The following is an 18,586-nucleotide window of genomic DNA, read 5'->3' on the forward strand; positions in this document are numbered from 1 at the left end:
CTCTTGGAAGGTCTGTCTTAAATCAGCCTGTTACAAAGCTTCTACTCTATGGAACAAATCCATGCTGGCTTAAGCAAGCAACTGATGCTGCATACACGTGACTTATCTTCCACATTACACTGTTCAGTTTCTGACTTGACTATTCATACAGGTACACTGTATTATGACATTCCAAAGGAATTTTGTACTGTATATTGACTCCATACGACAATTGAAACACACCTACAGATGTGTACAGTACCCAAGGGATACATTGTTTCACAAGCACAGGGCATTGCAAGCCCAGTTTTAGTTCCAATACTATTGCTATCAACCTGTTACATTTGAGAACAAGCTGATTAGTAGAAGTGTTGGGCAACCCTATATTATGGAAAATGGTGTGTTTGGATCAGAAATGATCTGAGGAAGACCCAGAGTTATAAAAGCAGTACTGAACAACATTAAGAGCATCCACACACCATTCGGTGGGCCTTACCTGCATGTTCTCCTGTAGCTGGTTTTGTCTCCATCTCTCCCTCCTCCTCTGCCTCTTCCTTAGGCTCTTTAACCTGTTTTTCTCTCTTTTACTCATCCTTTTCTCGCCCCCCCGAGCAAGGGATGAAGGCACAGCCGGCACGAGAGTCTGGGTCACCACCTGAGACACACCACTGACCCCTGCCTCTCCACCTTCCTCCACTCCGTCTGCCTCTTCTTCTTCTCCCTCCACCCCTTCCTCCTCCTCTTCCTCACCCAGCTCTGAGCTGCTGTGGGAAGGGAGGCGTGGCTGAGTCCTCTGGGTCTGCGTGGGTTGGCCCATCCTTGTCCATGACTGTACCCAGAATGCATCGCGTTCTCTGTTTGTGCATGAGGACCTGTCATAGCGCTGTTCTGCAACAGATCTCTGTGGCGACATGGTGGTGGTCCTGATTCGGATGGAGGGTCGGGGAAGGGCAGGAGAGGCCGACCCAGAGGCAAGGTGAGGGGGGCAGCAGTGGAGGGTTATGGCGTTGCCCTTGTGGCTGATGGAGGGTGTCCTGGGGGAGGGTGCTCCACTCTGCCGACTCTCTGTACCCTCAGGGTCCTCCATGTCGTAGGCCAGGAATGTGCTGGAGCTGTTCGAAAGACTTTGAGTCCTGCTCCTTATCCCCTCTCTTACTGTCTTGTTCCTCTCTCTATCTTTGTCACTTACTCTGTTTCTCTCTCTGTCCCTCTCTCGGTTTCTGTGGACCTCTCTGTCTCTTTCCCTTTCCCTTCTACTTAAACCTCTCACACTCACAGTCTCTCTCTCTCGGTCCCTGTCACCAGTGTTCTCTCCCACACTCTCACTGTAATCCACGCTGTGTGGCTTCCTGTGGGTTTTTCTTCCAGGTAGTGCAGACCGTAGCAGTAACTCCACCCCAGCCAAGTTAATATCTCTCCCTGCTGCACCAATGTTTATGTTTCGTGACCGAGTTCTCCCTTCCAGGCCCAAAGTTTCAGCCACGAGCCCCAGTTCATTGTCACTGTCCAGTTCAGCCCTGGCTCCTGATTCAGTCCCGCGAGGGTTCCAACCAGAACCATGTAGACCAGATGCTCCCACATGTGAACACATGACCTTGTTCTCCCTCTAATCAGGAGGATATAGGTCCACACCCTCCACACCAGGGTTTGTTTTTGCTACCGATGTCTTTCCTCTTCCTCTCTGTCTATGTGCTCCTCTTTGCTTCCTTAACCTCCCTGCTCATTTTCTTATTTATTCTTCTTGTCTTCTCTTCAGGCCCTCTCTCTTCCACTCCCACTAATACTTTTTCTTCAGCTCTGGACTCCCTGGTGGTTCTGGATGGCAGGATAGAGCTCTCTGAGGACTGTGGAGCATTCCAGTAGACCGTTGACCCCCCAGGCGTTGACAGAGGTGTCCGTTGAGCACCCAGCCCTGCCTTGCCCCGGCCTGCCTGTGGGGGCCCCTGGGACATTCTGCACTGTTGACAAAGCTAAAGCCCCCCTGGCAAACCCCACCACAATAGGTGCAAGTTCACAGCCTGTCCATTGTCCTGGGGGGCCTATAGAAACACAGCAGCTACATGCCACAACAATGCAGCTACTGAACACACAGAACAGAAATAAGGCGAAATATCTAGAGCCACTTTTTTCCCAACTAATGTGGTGTCAGCCCTTTTACGTTTTGATTGATCAGCAGCGTGTGGGTGTGTGTGTGGGTGTGTGTGTCAATGAATTACCTTACAAGCAAAAACACCAAATGGGTATGTGTAGTCTGCAACTGAATGCACAAATATTTTTTTATTAGCATTAGTTTGATTTATTATTTAAATTATGAAAAGGTTTTCTCAATGGAAGACCTTTTTAAAAGTTTTACAGGAATGTTTTCACATTCTAAAAGTGTAACATTTGGCCTTCTAAATACCTTGACATTTTACAGACAGCATTCAAATCTTTCTCAGTAATATATATATATATATTTTTTTAAAGAAAATCTGGCTATACCTCTCCCCCCCCACCCCCCACCCCCCACCCCCCCACCCCCCCACCCACAAATAAAAAAACTAAAACAAACATGGGATGCAATTACAGTACTTTCGATTCAGCTAAATGCAATCAAATTCTTTATCGATATCACCCTCCAATTTTTTGTTTTGTTTTTATTATAAATTATTATGGGGTTCTGATGTGAAATAATAAAAAATAAAAAAAATATAATAAAACTTGTGATGTGTAATTTCCCCAAATTACCTTGCCTGCTATATGGTTTTCTACTACCGTCACACCGTTATAAGATCGTGACCAGCAGAGTTTTCGAACATGCTGACTCCATTTCGCCTTTCCTTCAGATAGGCCTACAATCTGATTTAGCATTATTGGTTAAGTGAACGCATGCGTTCTTTTGTAAACATTTTAATAGTCGGGTTTTAACAGGTCAGTGATCACTGTCTGATCAGCATCACACTTGATTCACACGAGGCTTGGACGTGCCCGCCGCTCTGCGCTGCTTCTTGCTATGTACAGCAGAGGACAGCAAATCCCTGCACAGGATTCTCGCATGGTGCTTTCCGTGGTGCTGAAACATCACTTGTGAGCACACTGGCTCCGAGTCCACTGAAGTCATGTTCTATGCGCAATTATCAACTGTAATTTACTCAGACCCTTTCGTTTTTGTTGTTGTTGTTGTTTGTTTACAATTTATGGAGTTGTTTATGGACCCTGTATTCTACTCAATTATATTAAAAGTAAAGGAACATAAATCCCCTAAAGTAATCTATATCTAGCATATACTGTAGTACATTGTATTTGAAAACCGAAGAAAGGTATCCTAACCTTCAAGAAAAAACGCAACACAACTTGGATAAAAGCCAGAGAAAGCTCCGCTCACCGTCTGTGGTCTGCAGCAAAAGACACTCCGTCCGAAAGAACAGAGCAACAAAACTAGTTGGCGACCTCCAAGCAGTCTGACGTACCTAACGCTGCTGGTATAAATGAATTCACGGCGTCACCAGACTCAGATAATTCGCAGTAGGCTACCAGTGAGCGCCCAGCCCAACACCCGTACCCCAAACACTCACAACGACTGCGTCATGCGTCCTCAGAACAATGGAACGGGCTCGGAAACTCCGATAGACCCTGGCAGTACCCTAACCGGCGTCAGAGCGAGGTATTGACTGTCCGAACCCTGACTTCCCCGTTGTCTCTTCTGCCAGTCCGCGCCTCTTGGTGCCCGGTGGACGAAATATGGATTTTACAAACAGCAGTAACGACAATGATACTACCTCCACGTTTCCAGATGTCGCGGACGTGGTTGCAGACTGGACTGAAAGTGAGAACAGCACGGCGGCTTCTCGACCTCTACCAGACGTGGAGCTCAGTTATCAGGTAATCACCTCAATGCTCCTGGGGGCCCTTATCCTCTGCTCAATATTTGGGAACGCGTGCGTCGTAGCAGCCATTGCGTTGGAGAGGTCTCTCCAGAACGTGGCCAACTACCTTATCGGTTCCCTGGCCGTCACGGATCTGATGGTATCCGTTCTGGTGCTCCCCATGGCGGCCCTCTACCAAGTCCTAAATAAATGGACCCTGGGACAAGAGATATGTGACATATTCATCTCGCTGGATGTGTTGTGCTGTACTTCGTCCATCCTGCACTTGTGCGCCATTGCCTTGGACAGGTACTGGGCTATCACTGACCCGATTGACTATGTAAATAAACGGACACCCAGGCGAGCTGCGCTCCTGATAAGTTTGACTTGGTTGATTGGCTTCTCGATCTCCATTCCACCTATGTTAGGCTGGAGAAAAGCTGAGGACAGGGCTAACCCCGACGCTTGCACCATCAGTCAGGACCCGGGCTACACTATCTACTCCACTTTCGGGGCATTTTACATTCCGCTCATTCTGATGCTGGTCTTGTACGGACGGATATTTAAAGCAGCGAGGTTCAGGATTCGAAAGACAGTGAAGAAAACTGAGAAAGCAAAAGGGTCTGACCAGTGTTTGTCAGTTTCTCCAGCTGTATTCCACAAGAAAGCCAACGGAGAGGCAGGGGGCATTAACTGGAAGCGCAACGTGGAGCCCAATCCTAACTCTCCATGCCTAAACGGCGCCTTGAAGCACGGGGTGGACGGCGAGTCGTTAGAAATCATGGAAATTCAAAAGGATTCCAAGAATCACCTGCCTCTACCAAATACCCCACAATCAACACATGTGCTCGAAAATAGACACGAAAAGAGCACAGACGTGAAGAGGAAGATAGCTCTGGCTCGAGAGCGCAAAACTGTAAAAACTCTAGGAATAATCATGGGAACTTTTATCTTTTGCTGGTTGCCGTTTTTCATTGTGGCACTAGTGTTGCCTTTTTGCTCCGAGAGCTGTTACATGCCCGCCTGGCTTGGGGACGTCATAAACTGGCTGGGCTACTCCAACTCTCTCCTTAACCCAATTATATATGCCTACTTCAACAAAGACTTCCAAAGTGCTTTCAAAAAAATCATCAAATGCAAATTCCACAGAGCGTGACATACCCATTCATAATATGTGTGAGTGCGTAAGTTTACTTACCTTGAATTATGAACCCAATTAAGGGACGGGGACACATACGTCTGTCTTTAGAGGTAATAAAACGCAAAAAAAGCCACATACTTTAATTCAGGGAGAGTGATTCTGAAATAAAGTAGGCTATAAACCGACTGCCATTAATGGCCGGATGTAAGTTACGCTAAGAGACCCACCCATTTGAAGGTTGTATGTTTAGGCCTGACTGAACAAGCTGCTCTTGTATATTCGATGTTGTTGCTTAACATGCAAAGCATCGTTGTTTCACCATGCAAGATGTGTCATAACATGTGCCGAAGTCATGCATTCCATGGAACGCGTGGCCGAAGGTTTCCGTTTTACATCATTATCTCTGTAGCACTGAAAACAATAAAACACAATCAAATCTGTCTGTTTGTGCGCTTTTTGTCACTGGTAATCAGATAACAAATCTGATCCGGTATTTTATTATTTATTGGACATCTTTTGGATGGCTTTATTTCAGCAAGCTTGCAGACAGGTAAATTATTTAATTTAATAAATCAAGACATGAGTGTCCTTCAATAGCCTACATGTAGGTCGGTATATGCAATGCTCAGTAGATGATCGAACGTTGCTAGATGATTGTGCATCCGAAAGATTTCCAAGGTATATTGAAGCACTTCCTGGAATCCACATCCAACCAATTATATCTTTGACAGTACAAATGAACAATTTACTCAAATTGACACACACACACTTACAATACACACTCTCTCTCTCCCTCTCTCTCGCTCTCGCTCTTGCTGTCTCTCTGAACAAAACTATATTTTGTGTAGAACAGATGTATAAATGAATACACAAACCTGCAAAAGTGTATGTATCAACGAAAGCAAAATATACTTTTGGTACCTTTATCAGTAAGGTTAACATTAAGGTTACATTAACTACCATGTAACAACATGACAATACCTAGAGTAAAGACAGAGTAGCTGAATTGTGCATTTATGAATTGCTGTGTACTAAATAAAAAAAAGTGTTAAGGGTATATGTCATTACATAAGTGTAATAAGGCACAGTATGTATGCGCAGTTTAAGAGGTGGATGTAAAAGGGGATTTGAAGGTTGAAGTTGACACACAATTAATCTGGTAAGTACCCTGGAAAGCACAACCTCTGCCATGTCAAGTTTCACTTGTGTGAAAACTCGTACTCCTAAACCTCAGTGTATTGTGATTTCATATTGCAGCAGTTCCGATGTAACTACATACAATGTTGTGACTTTCCGTATTGCTATTTGGTTACATGGTGGCCGATGTAACGTTGTGCTGTACTTTCTTAAAGGTACTCTTTCTCTGTAATAGACAAAAGAGACTGAGTATGCCTTTGATGTCAGGTGGGAGGAGTTTGAAGTTTAGGTATGAACCCAATGGTTCAAATTGTTCCAGATACAATCCATAAAGCACAGATACGGATGTACAGTGTGTGACAGGATCAAATACAATTTCTACCCAGGTCTTGTATCTATAGTATATGGTTGTAGTCTTGGAGTAACACTAGAGAATATATCCTTCATTCTGAAACTTCAATCCAAGGTCAAAGGTCAACAATTAACTTCTCTCCTTTATATCAGATTCTGAATGTCATCAGGACCATCATGGGTGGACATGCTGTGGCTCACTGCATTATTAGAAGAAGACTACAGTGTGATATCCTTCCAACTTATATATTTTTTCAAAATCAGCTTGATAATTGCTAGAGAAGATCCAAAAAGTCAGATCATTTTCTTTTTATGTAGAACAACTGCATAAAAGCATATACACTGAATACGTTCCTGTAATTTTACCTACAAGCACAAAACGTAAGCAAACATCTTTCTCTCTTACAACATGTATTACTGGTGGATTGGAGAAGGCTAGGAGAGAGAGGGCTGTGCTGTCTGTGAAGTTGTGACGCAGGCTGTGGTGTTCACCCTGTCAGCAGGGATCTCCCTGTAGCCTGTTACCCTAACTAAACTGCTGCTCAGAGATTGGTCCAAAACTGGCATTGTCCAAAGGGAATTACGTCAACCACAACTTTAATATGACAGTTTTCTCAACTGCTTGAATACCCTTCCCCCGAAACAGAATTCACACAAGCAGCCAGAAACTAGAACATAGACTCTCAAAACCTCAAAATACACCTACCCCTTGATAGTACAATTATTGTATACAGTAATACTATAAAGATAAAAGCATGGTCTGAATTATTTGCTTTCTTGTATAAATTATTTGACCAAAGATAAATTAGGCAGAATGAATGCCATTAAAGAATATCCAGAAACAAATGGCTGATCATTTACATACATACGACATTTACATTTCCAATATATATATTTTTCTCTATGTTCTCTGAACTCGATGTACATATAATACAAATACTGTAAAAAAATATGCTAAGCCGAGAAAACACTGCCAAGACAAGCAATGTCAAAAACGATTATACTCTGTCTTCACTCCATTCGGTCTTGTTGAGGCTACATGTTTTCATCAGCATTACACTGGATGTTTTTCCTCTAACGCAGTAAGGAAATCTTTTCTTGCAAGGTACATTACAAGGTCTAACTATTATGCACGAAGCAGGATGGATGGCTGGTTTTTACAGTTGTGCTTTTCACGCCATCTCAGAAGCATGTTACGGTGTTTCCTCCAAGTTTGCCACAGAGTGGGGGGTGCTGGGTATGTGGGGGGTGTGGGTGTGGGTGTGTCAGTAGGAGGTTTTAGGAGCAGGAGCTGGGCATGAGAACTGTACTAGTCCTCCCTAAAACTACCTCCTCATCTGTATATTTGAACACAATCTAATTTAGATCCAAGACCACATTTTGAATAAAGACAACCAATCAATCAAGCACATTGATTTGTAGAGCACAAAGCCATGTCATCTATGTAAACAGCAATGGTTAGTATTTCAAACATGTTCGGCTGTTAGATGTTACATCCTTCATGTCTATTACCCTGGCTCATGACACGATTCTTCATATTCTTAAATTCCTACTGTCTACCAGAGCAAAGCTCTTTTCAGATTGGTTGATAGGAGACAGCGGTTATCTATAAAAGACCTGGCTCATCATGCCATACTGACAATCCGTCATTCTTTTGTAGAATGTTGTTTGTGTGCTGCACAAATTTGCAGTCAAAAGAGCATTTGAATGCTCTGCTGCTCTAGTCGTGACTGGAGCGCCTATGGGAGATTATATTCATTAATAATTGTTTTGGGTTGATTCAAAGTTAATTGCATGAATCTAATCAGTTGAAGACTTCATACACAATCCTACACATAATCAGTCTGTTGTTGGCTTGCCTATCGATCGGCTAAAAGTTTTTCATTCAAAGAAGATTTAGGCAAGATCTAGGATGCAGGACAGTTCTCTGTGCAGTGATCTGTAACCAGGTTCTGGCATAGAGTGGGGACAATTCATGAGTGACTTAAAGGTCATGCAGGGAAGTTATTGATGCATCCACACAACACTTCTGGGATAATGCTCAACGTCGAAACTATTTTTGTGCATTTAGATTTAAATTTCCCCTTTTACTCAAATCATGTCCTTGTTTTTGATGTATTTATCAGGGGAGAAACAGAGACAATCTGCAACTCCTTTTTGAAGCTTTTATGAGATAGGGAAAGGAGAGGGAAGAAAAAGACAGTGAGAGAGTACAGAATAAAAACTCAGTGTGTCCTGTTCAAGCTTTGCCATTCTGCCTGAGGCCTCTCCTCTCCTCTTTCCTCCTGCTTGTCATGGAGTAGCTCACAACTTAGCTCTTGCCAGAGGCTCTCACTGTCCACACATTAGACACATTGGAAGAGCAGCAGAAAACGACTTTTGACATAGAGAAACAACAGACATGGCTGCGGTAGACAAACCCATTTCAGTCGGAAAGGTCAACATGCTTCATTTAAAAAGAGATGACTCATTTAATTCATTTAACATGTCAGTCAATCGATGGACACAAGACATTCAGAAGTACTTTTGGCACTTTCAATACATGAGGCAACTTTCATGCATTGTGCAGTTTTAATGAGTTCATTTAGATTAATTAAATTCCACACACACATACAAACACACACAGTTTAGATCATTTCTTTCAGTTCACTCTTACCACTCTTATGCTGACAATACTCAACTGTTTCATTCCTTCACACCCTCTCCAAGTCAATGAAGGATCTCAGCATGTCCGACTGACTTCATTTTACATTTAGTCATTTAGCAGACGCTCTTATCCAGAGCGACTTACAGTAAGTACAGGGACATTCCCCCGAGGCAAGTAGGGTGAAGTGCCTTGCCCAAGGACACAACGTCAGTTGGCATGACCGGGAATCGAACTGGCAACCTTCGGATTACTAGCCCGATTCCCTCACCGCTCAGCCACCTTACTCCCCACAACATTTTGGCCTCATTGATATCATCCAGCCCCAGCCCTTCACTCTGTGACACTGGGTCATCTTGTGACCCTTGCACAAAGAAAGAAGGGTGCTCACACACCTTACCATGCCATCCTTCTTCTCCACAGCGGGGGAATTACCTCCCTCCGACCAGAGTCTTTCCAATGAGGCCTGAAGACTCACCTCAAGCTTCAGCTAATTGCTTGTTTGTTTGGCCTAAGGGCACTCGAAGCTGCACTTAACAATACATTGCTTTATTGTGATATATGTGAAAATGTGTTCTTCTGCATTTTGTTTTTAAGTACCTGTGGACCTGTAGCACTGTCTCGTAAACACACCGCGCCCACAACATTGTGTATGATATTGCCCTTAAGATATAATAATGTTCTTGTTGCAATGTGCCTGTTAAAGTACAGATTGTTTCTTGAGAGACGGCAATAACTATGCACTTTAGATCTTCCTATATTTGTATGTCCCTATAAAGGCATTTGCTAAATGAATAAAATGTCAAGTTACAAGCGGCATTATATTTATAAGGAATTGAAATGCTCACAAATGTTACATACACTAATTGGTAAAACATTGTCTTCACACTGCCAAGCTGCTTGTGACAGCTAAGACAGAGACATTATGTAGCAACACTTAGCCAGCAGTCTTGCTCTTGTATTGCCCCAGTGCATGCAACAAGTGGCCATGTATAATACTGCCAGCATACTTCTAACGTGTGTCTATCTTTGACCCTGTTGACATAAACAATGTCAGGTGTATTTGTTTCATCAGAAGCCTTAATTTCGAAACAGCCTGCAGGTTGGCAACAATTCTTACCTCTGGGGACACCAAGTCAACCATGTGTTTTCTGTAATCTGTCTTCTGTTTCATGTTATGAGACACTTCAATGGGTAAGCTAAGAAAGGGTTTTAAAAGACACACAGTATGTAAGATTTACAACCAATGAAAAGATGTCTCAAAGTGAAAGATATTTGGACAGTTTACAACTTGTAAATTGAAGGGTGGCCAGTCGGTTAATGAGCATCATCTCCCCTTAAAAATATACCATTCACAGCTGATCAGTTCACGCTATTTGATGCTTTTTTTTGTTCACCCTTCACACTAGATCGATTTGAAATAACCAAAACCAAACATGAAAAGAGAAATATCTGAGCAATGTAGCGAAGGTGGAATACAAAATGATGACCATTACACGATGGCATAGGTAAAATAATCCAAAACTAAGCAAGCACCTCACAACTGTCCTGAATGCTGTATGGATATAGAAGCACTGGCACTACTACAAAACTGAGTCAATACAGCTCTTTACTTAACTTGCCTAACTCACACTTAATATATGTGGGGGTGAGGAGAGACAGAGACACAGTGAGAGAAAGAAACAGAGAATGAGAGAAATGGAGGAATGGATGATATACAGTAGAATAGGAATGTAAGATGCAGGTGAGGAAAGGGGAAAAACTCATAGAACAGTCAGTACTGACAAGATTTGAAGTATGCAACCAAGAAAATCACCCTGTAAAGCCATTTGGGATTATCTTTCTCTGGCACCCATACATTCTAATTAGTATCACAGGTTTGCTGATGAGAAAGCCTACCGGTGGAAATAGAATTGATTCTGGTCTGATCTTTGAGAGTGCAGTTCACTTTTCTGACCCCCATCATAATTAGTATCAAATGTGTATGTGTTGTCGGAGACAGGGAAAGTGTGATTCAGAGGCAGATATAGTAGAATTAAAGCAAATGTCATTGTTTTTATAATAAGTAAAGGAACGTATCATCCCATCTATGGAATATGCAAAACAATACAAAGTACATGTACAGACAGACGGGTACAGATAGACACATACCAAGAAAATGTCTTATGTCTCTTGGGACTGAATTGGTCTGTCTTTAACCACTGATCAGTTAACAGTAATTAAAGATTACAGCTAATGATTACTTTATTACTTTTATACTGTTTGGAATGCTCTGAATATAATAAACAATGTTTGAACTATACCCTGATATATTAGCTCATGAGAACATGGAATGTCAGGGCCATTTCTAGGAGCCCTATCTAAAACCTAAACAAAAGCTATCTAGCATGCCGCGTCCTCTTTCTGTGCTTGCAAAGATTATGTTGATTGTCATCCCCCTGATGTTTCTTGTGAGAGTAAAACCTCTCATATTGTGATACTATTTAACTGCCCTGATTCCTGTATTCTTTGTCCATTCTAAGATGCTCAACTTGAGTGTATCAGAAACCTGCACCTTATGGATCTATATAAATATGTTGATTTTGTCTTGAACTTGTGCTTGCCGATTCACTTGATTGACTTGGTACTTTCACAGCAATTGGGTACCATCTAATACGTCTTCAGGACATAAGACATAAGCAGGCCTTCATCAAAGTCAGCAGTCAGAAGTACTTAGTACCTTTCCTTGAGAGGGTTGGATGGGAGAGGAGGGCGATAGATTGCTAGACACCGCTTCCACGGACGAGGTCAAATGAAACAGGCAAGTAAACATGGATGAATTTAGCCTCAATGGAATGAAATCTCATTAAATCTGATGTATGCTGTATATATAGAGTTGTGTGAGAACATCGACTCAGAGGAGGAAGTTAAGATATGTGTGTATAATCTATGTCTCTGGGGCTCATATGTCTTTTCATGTAAACATCAAAATGAACTGTATCCGAATTCCACTCTTGACCGTTTGTGTTTATGTATACATGTACGTATGTGCTTGTGCGTGTATGCTACATCTGTATGTGCGCATCATTTGTGCTAATGTGATAGTATGTGTGTTTGTGTGTATCTGTATGGCTGTGTGTGCAAGTGTGTACAATGTGTGGATAGTGCTGTATGGTACACGTCATTGGTGGGCTGAATCAGTACTGTAGACTTGTTAGTGTCAACCCCAAGGCAGAGTTCTAGCTCTGCAATTAGTCTCTGTCACAGAGAGACCCCCGATCTGTTGATCTATTGCATTAGGCTGCCTGACCCTTAATCAATCTTATTCTTCACAGGAGCCTCTGAAGCAGGATCAATAGATTAGCATTGCACCCATGGACACACAAACACATGCGCATGCATGCAGACACGCAAGCAAACACACACTTGAAAAATACTCAAGTATGAAAACAATTCAGACTTTATTTACAATATTTTGAATATTTGTTTTGTGGCATACCTGGGGGTAGGAGGTAGAATGAGTTGCAACAGACATAGATGTCCAGAGAGACAGTGAGAAAATGAGAAAAATTTGAAAAATGAGAACATAAAAAAAAAAATGCTTCCACATACAGGAGATCCTTGTGTCGTATCCTTAACTATGCAGCCACCCTGGCCACCTTTAGAAGTGGAGAGAGAAAGAGAGAGGAAGGAAGGAGAGACGGAAAGGAGGGAGAGAGAGAGTGATCTGGAAACACTTCCCTGCCAGCGCTTTCCGATTCTGTCTTTGGGAACAGGAATTCCTGTTCCTAAGAGAGGGTCCAGTATTGAGTCTTTCCGGACGTTGTTGCCCTCCACACCTCATTCGTCTCTTCCGTGCGTGAGATGAGTTTTCTGTTCTTATAGGGAGTTCCATCCCCCTTTAAATGACTGCAGCTGGGTAGAGGTCATGGGGTAGAGGTCATGTGGCAAGAGTGAGCAGCTGAAAGTATAGTTTGTTAATGACCTCATCCAAGCAAGTCCTCCTCCTCAATTTCAAATCTCAATCTCAGTTCTGGCGCAAGCCCATCACATTTTTGTTCTAAACCCCTGTTTACAGTGTTAAGCTATTCCAGAATCGCATGTGCACGTGTAGCTGTCAAAATATCAGATAAAGACAGGGGTGTCTATACACCCCTCTTTTTGTTCACTCTCCCGTGTGTTTTGTGTGTGTCACGTGTGTGCATTACATGTGTGTGTAAAGTCCCTTTTGGGGGTCTCTGTCTGTGTCACTCTCAGTCCCTCTCTCGCCATTAATACTGATCCCAGGAGAGAGACAGAGATAGATGAACCGAGAGAGAGAAAGAAGTAGAGAGATAAAGATAAAGAAACAAAGGGAGGAACACCTTTAGCATTGATTATCTTTCTTTTCAGAAGCCACCAGTTAGCAAGGAATTGATGATAATCCTGCTGTCCTCTCGCGTTTCAGATGTGATGCCCCCCCTCTGCTTATCTAATGTCATTCAGAGGGGTTGAGAGAGTGACCAATAGAGAGGATAATAGAAAAGGAAAGAGGGAGAGAGGAACTTTATGTGTTTCATTTGAAGAGGACATTGGAGTCGTAAGGAAAACCGTCAAAACCAACCTCAACATGTGTGATGTTAAAACCTTCATGGCTAAAAAGCCTGTTTTCTCTGAAAGGTTTTCTGTCCTTCAGGAGTTTATATTGCACAAAGTGACACTTGGAACACTCTGCTGACTCTGCAAATGTGCATGTGTACAAACTATTTGACCTCTATCTGTAGATTAAATAAAATTACATTTTTCCCAGAACTTCAGTATTACACTTTGCTAGTTTAAACATTACATGTGATATGTATCTACCACACAGCCAGACAGGGCCATAGCAGATTTTTATTTTTATTTTACCTTTATTTTACCAGGAAAGTCCCATTGAGATTAAAAATCTCCGTAAAAATCTATTTTTCAAGATGAATATTATAACATATATATATATGTTATAATACTTATATATATAAACACACTTTATCCATCACCACTTCTCATTGGTTCACCAAGCTCAATATCATCTTTCACAACTGTCACAACAAATCAAGGTCCAGTGGGTTCAATAACAGGAGAGAGACTTGAAATCACAAAATAAAAAAATACAAAAAAAGTCAATTTACAATTTTTTTGGGTCAATCTGCCCCCAAAAAGTAAGTTAAAGGTTTGGTAGTGTTTATTAAGCACAAAGTGCATTTTATGTTCTGCCTTTTTATGTTTTGACTTGATGCAAGGTATAACATGCCTTGTCTCGTTTGTAATTGTCTTCACCGCCTTGTATATAACTGTTTGTTATACTTACCGCTTGAGAGCAGTTGCTTCCTTCATGTTCCTGTCCCCATGTGTTGTCCACTGTTTTGTATTTTTCAGTTAGGTAGTAAGAAATGAGAGTTATTTTGATTCTTCCTGGCGTATCCTGCTGTTGGGTCCTCGCGTTCTGCTACCCCTGACAACCAGGGAGTCAAGAGGGGAGGGACCATGCTTGTGCAACTGGAAAAGGGATGTCAGATCAGAGGACGAAGTTACATTTCTGTAACTGGGGAAAGATGTGCTGACGTAAATAACATTAAAATAATAATAACAATAATTCAATGTGCTCGGATAAACAACAAATCTTTTTTTCAGAAACTCCACACAAAGTGCTCTCAGCTGCTTGCGTGCCATAAATGTTTTTGGATGATTACATCGTTTTTGCTATACGTCAATACATTTGTATTGCTATGCATCAGAAGGTCGATATCACTTTATGAGTAGAGCTTTGAGCATCACATCACTACTGCTTCTACCCTACCTTTACACAACCCCCCCCCTTCTCCATTAGATTTCTTCTTATTGCACAATGCGAGATGGACTATGGACCTGCAGGTTTTCTGTTCAGAAAACATCAGAATACTTCATCACAAGCCAATGCAGAGACACAGTAATTATGAACTGAAACTACTCTGAGAGACCTGGATCTTACTGGCCAACACTGACACTCCTGCTGCTCTGTCCTCGAGCTTCTCCCACACTTTTGGACTTCTCTCTCCCTCTTGAAGGTACTTGATCTCACCTCTCTACATGGTCTTTTTACCATTCACTTCAAATTCCATGTAGTAACCGTGTCTCACCGAGTTGTTAATAACCAGCTTTAGTTCATCTTATTGCTGGCACCACTCTCCTTGTCCTGCTGACCTACTGACTGACAGGTCCTTGCAGGTCAGTTGTGACCTTGCTTCCCTCACTCAGGAGACAAACTGGGATCTGTGCTGTGAGGAGATTTGAACTGGCAACAACTTGATATGCAGTCAAATGTTTTACCACTCCGTTATACTCATCTGTGCAGTGTATCGGATGTATAGATTAAGGTGTTGATTTGCCTCACCAGACACAAGTAATACTTCCATGCAAGTAAGAATCCATGTAGAAGCAGACAAAATTAAGCAAACCTAAACTTGGCAGGCATATTCAACAAGTTGCAATCTATTAATATTTAAGTATGATGTGTGGAGAATATCCAGTATTCATAAACTGATGAAGCTCTCCAAAAAAAGGTCCAACTTTGCACAAAGTCAATTCTTTTCCCCATAATTACTTTGGTACTGCTCAATGGTAATGTGATGGTTGAGATGTGCCAATTTCATTGGACTGCTGGAGCGTGAAGAGGACTGTAATTCAAACTTCATTGACTTACAATGAGGCTGGGCTGAATCTTCGTCAGGTTTAGTACATTAGACAGGAAAGACAGAGAATAGGGAGACATTACTTCAGTGTGTGAGAGTAATGTTGGTAAGACAATAGGCAGAAATGGGGACTCACTTTCCCGACATGGAACTGTGATAAAAGTGTCTGCTAAATAAATAAAAATACGTAAAAACATAGCCTGTAAACAAAAGGGTGTTCATTAGAATCATCAAAAGGTCCCATGATATAACTACATAAATTGACTGGACTGTCAGTGAAGCCCAGTAATCAGGGTAGAAAGCTAGATGACTGAGCCAAGTTTTGCAAGATGTTGTTATATCACGCTTTCTGTCCATTTTTGTAACCTACTACTTGGAACTGACCCCATCATAAAAAAGCACTTTCTGGTAATCTATCCATCATTTCTTAAGAGTTATCAGACCTGTTAACATCATAACAGCATACCACTGGCGCTTGATCAACGATGAATGATCCAGCACCTCGATGCATGGTGGTCTCTCAGCAAGAACAAATCAAATAATGATATCACACAACACATAATGATGCAGATATTAATAGTGGATACATTATCTCCTCACTTTCAAGCATACGTCATTTGACAACAGCCGAGTGATGACAGTGGTTGTATAGGTAGGGCAACAAGATCAACACCGGGACCAGACCATACTGTCTGTAACTCATCTAACCATCCCTGTTTTCGTGAGAGAGTATTGGCTAGTCAACATGTCTAAATAAGGTGACCCCCCTCCACCTGTCTGATTAATGGGCTTCAACTCTATTGCTGCCTATTCATGTAGTCGCCTGTCTTTGATGTCATCCAATAATTGCCCCCCTTTTAGAACTGGACAGAGTGCAGGATGGAATACAGGCGCAGTTTCCATGGTGACCATCTTTGAGGTGGCCCTGGCTGTACGCATCAGTTTATTGTTTTTATAAGCGGAAACACTTTAGACCAGAGCTGGGTCTGGTCTCGGGGGTGCATAGAGAGAATGCGTTAGGATGAGAGTGAGAGAGATAAAGTGGAAAAGAGATGAGGAAAAGAGAAAGATTCATACTATATGCAGAGGATGTAGAGGATACATCCAAAATCACATGAAAGATCCTTTCCACATGCAGAATATGCTACTGTAATCATTAGTCATACCTGCCTACAGTTATCCTTATCCTTATTTTCGTGTAAGTGGTTGTTTAAATGTTTGAAGGGGTCGTCGTTTCTGTTTCACAGTTCATGCCCTGTGATTCTTTGTCACCATGGAAACCACTCAGACTGGACAAAGAGACAGAAAGACAGAAGTGTGTCTAAGAAAGTGACCTGAAATGAACAGCAGTCCAGTGGTCAGCTCCTGTGTGTTCATGTTTCCATGAGGTAAAGGTCCTACCAGCATACTGTCATAGCTACGTAGCTACCCACAGTGTAGAAAACAGATCGTTTTTTTGGCAACATTTTGTACAAGCGAGGGTGAGCAACAAAACAAAGAGCTAGAGGATAACGCCATTTCACATGCAGAGGCATGGTGTGTCCTGGCGTTGAGTTCCAACTCCTAGCCTTTACATTGTCAGAGAAAAGTGCAGTGGAGGGAGGAGATGAGGGAAGCCTTTAAAGGGCGATAATGGACGTAACCTGCCAAAAACATGGATGTATCTAAGTGGTAAACCATGTCTTTCAGTATGTGTGTGTGCACATTTGTGTGCACATGTATAGGAGGTATTGTGGGTAAAAAAATAATTGAAAGCCAAACTCCACACGCTCCCTAACACCAGCCAAGGTTGTCATCACACACACACATATACACACACACACACACACACACACACACACACACACACACACACACACAGGTAGCACACAACCATCTGTTATCGCTACTACCCTCCACTGTGTGCCCTCTGTATCAACCCAACATGAACCAGCCCACACACAGTCTTAATCCTGGCCAATTACCTGGCCCCCTGAAGAAAAAGCAGAAGAATTACATTAATCTAAAATCCAGTATCATGCTATTCTCTTCATTAAGCTGTACTGAAATGGACACCCACGCAAACATACATTCGTGCACCCTTATCGTATGAACATGCATACCATACTCATATGAATACTCAGAATTTCAGAACTTCATCCGACCATTATGTCCATGAAATATAGATCACATGCAGTTGTTATGACGGAGCGAGTCTTGTGTGTTTCTCTCCCACTCAGTCCTCAATCCAGTTCACCTTCACGGAACATCATAAAAATGATGAAGGAAATGCATACAAAATGCAAAAGTGTCTTACTCTCACTCTCACTCTGACTTTGGGTTTTGTATTCATTTGAATTGTAATGAACAACTTAACTTTGCACTTGAATAGAGGCCCTTTAGCCAGATTTGCACAGAACATTTTGCACATTGTGTATTTGCACATTTTGTGTCAAATGTTTTGACATACTGTACATGTTGACTCAATGTTGAGCGTGCTTTGGACCGAGATTTATTGGTTTTCGCCTCTAAAAGAGGAGTTAAATTAAGCCCTGACAATGCTGTTAGTGTATACGCTTGTTCATAATTACAACGGGTAAAGTAGATTACGCTCCGGGTAAAATAGATTAGGCTCCAACAGTTATTCATTACTGGCGAACGAGTAAAATAGGTTCTGTTGAGTTTGTGCAATGATATCGATGTATTGTGTATATTGTGGGAGACTGTTAAAGTGTGCTACTGTATTATTGGGCGAACATTGTGTAAATTGTTGGATGAACGCTGTCCTGTGTGTGTTTCAAGGCATTCGGACCAAAATGTCCCTGGGGTTACGAACACCTACACT

The 18,586-nt window shown here is 42.1% G+C and overlaps 1 protein-coding gene across 1 annotated transcript; it reads left to right on the forward strand.

Annotated features, from left to right (window-relative positions):
- Nucleotides 1–3,699: 3,699 nt before the first annotated feature.
- Nucleotides 3,700–4,980, forward strand: htr1aa (5-hydroxytryptamine (serotonin) receptor 1A a). Its single transcript, XM_067231398.1, has one exon. It carries the CDS (start codon nt 3,700–3,702, stop codon nt 4,978–4,980), a length of 1,281 nt encoding a protein of 426 aa, XP_067087499.1.
- Nucleotides 4,981–18,586: the final 13,606 nt, after the last annotated feature.

The sequence above is a fragment of the Osmerus mordax genome, chromosome 28 (assembly GCF_038355195.1).
Source record: "Osmerus mordax isolate fOsmMor3 chromosome 28, fOsmMor3.pri, whole genome shotgun sequence".
Taxonomy (NCBI): domain Eukaryota; kingdom Metazoa; phylum Chordata; class Actinopteri; order Osmeriformes; family Osmeridae; genus Osmerus; species Osmerus mordax.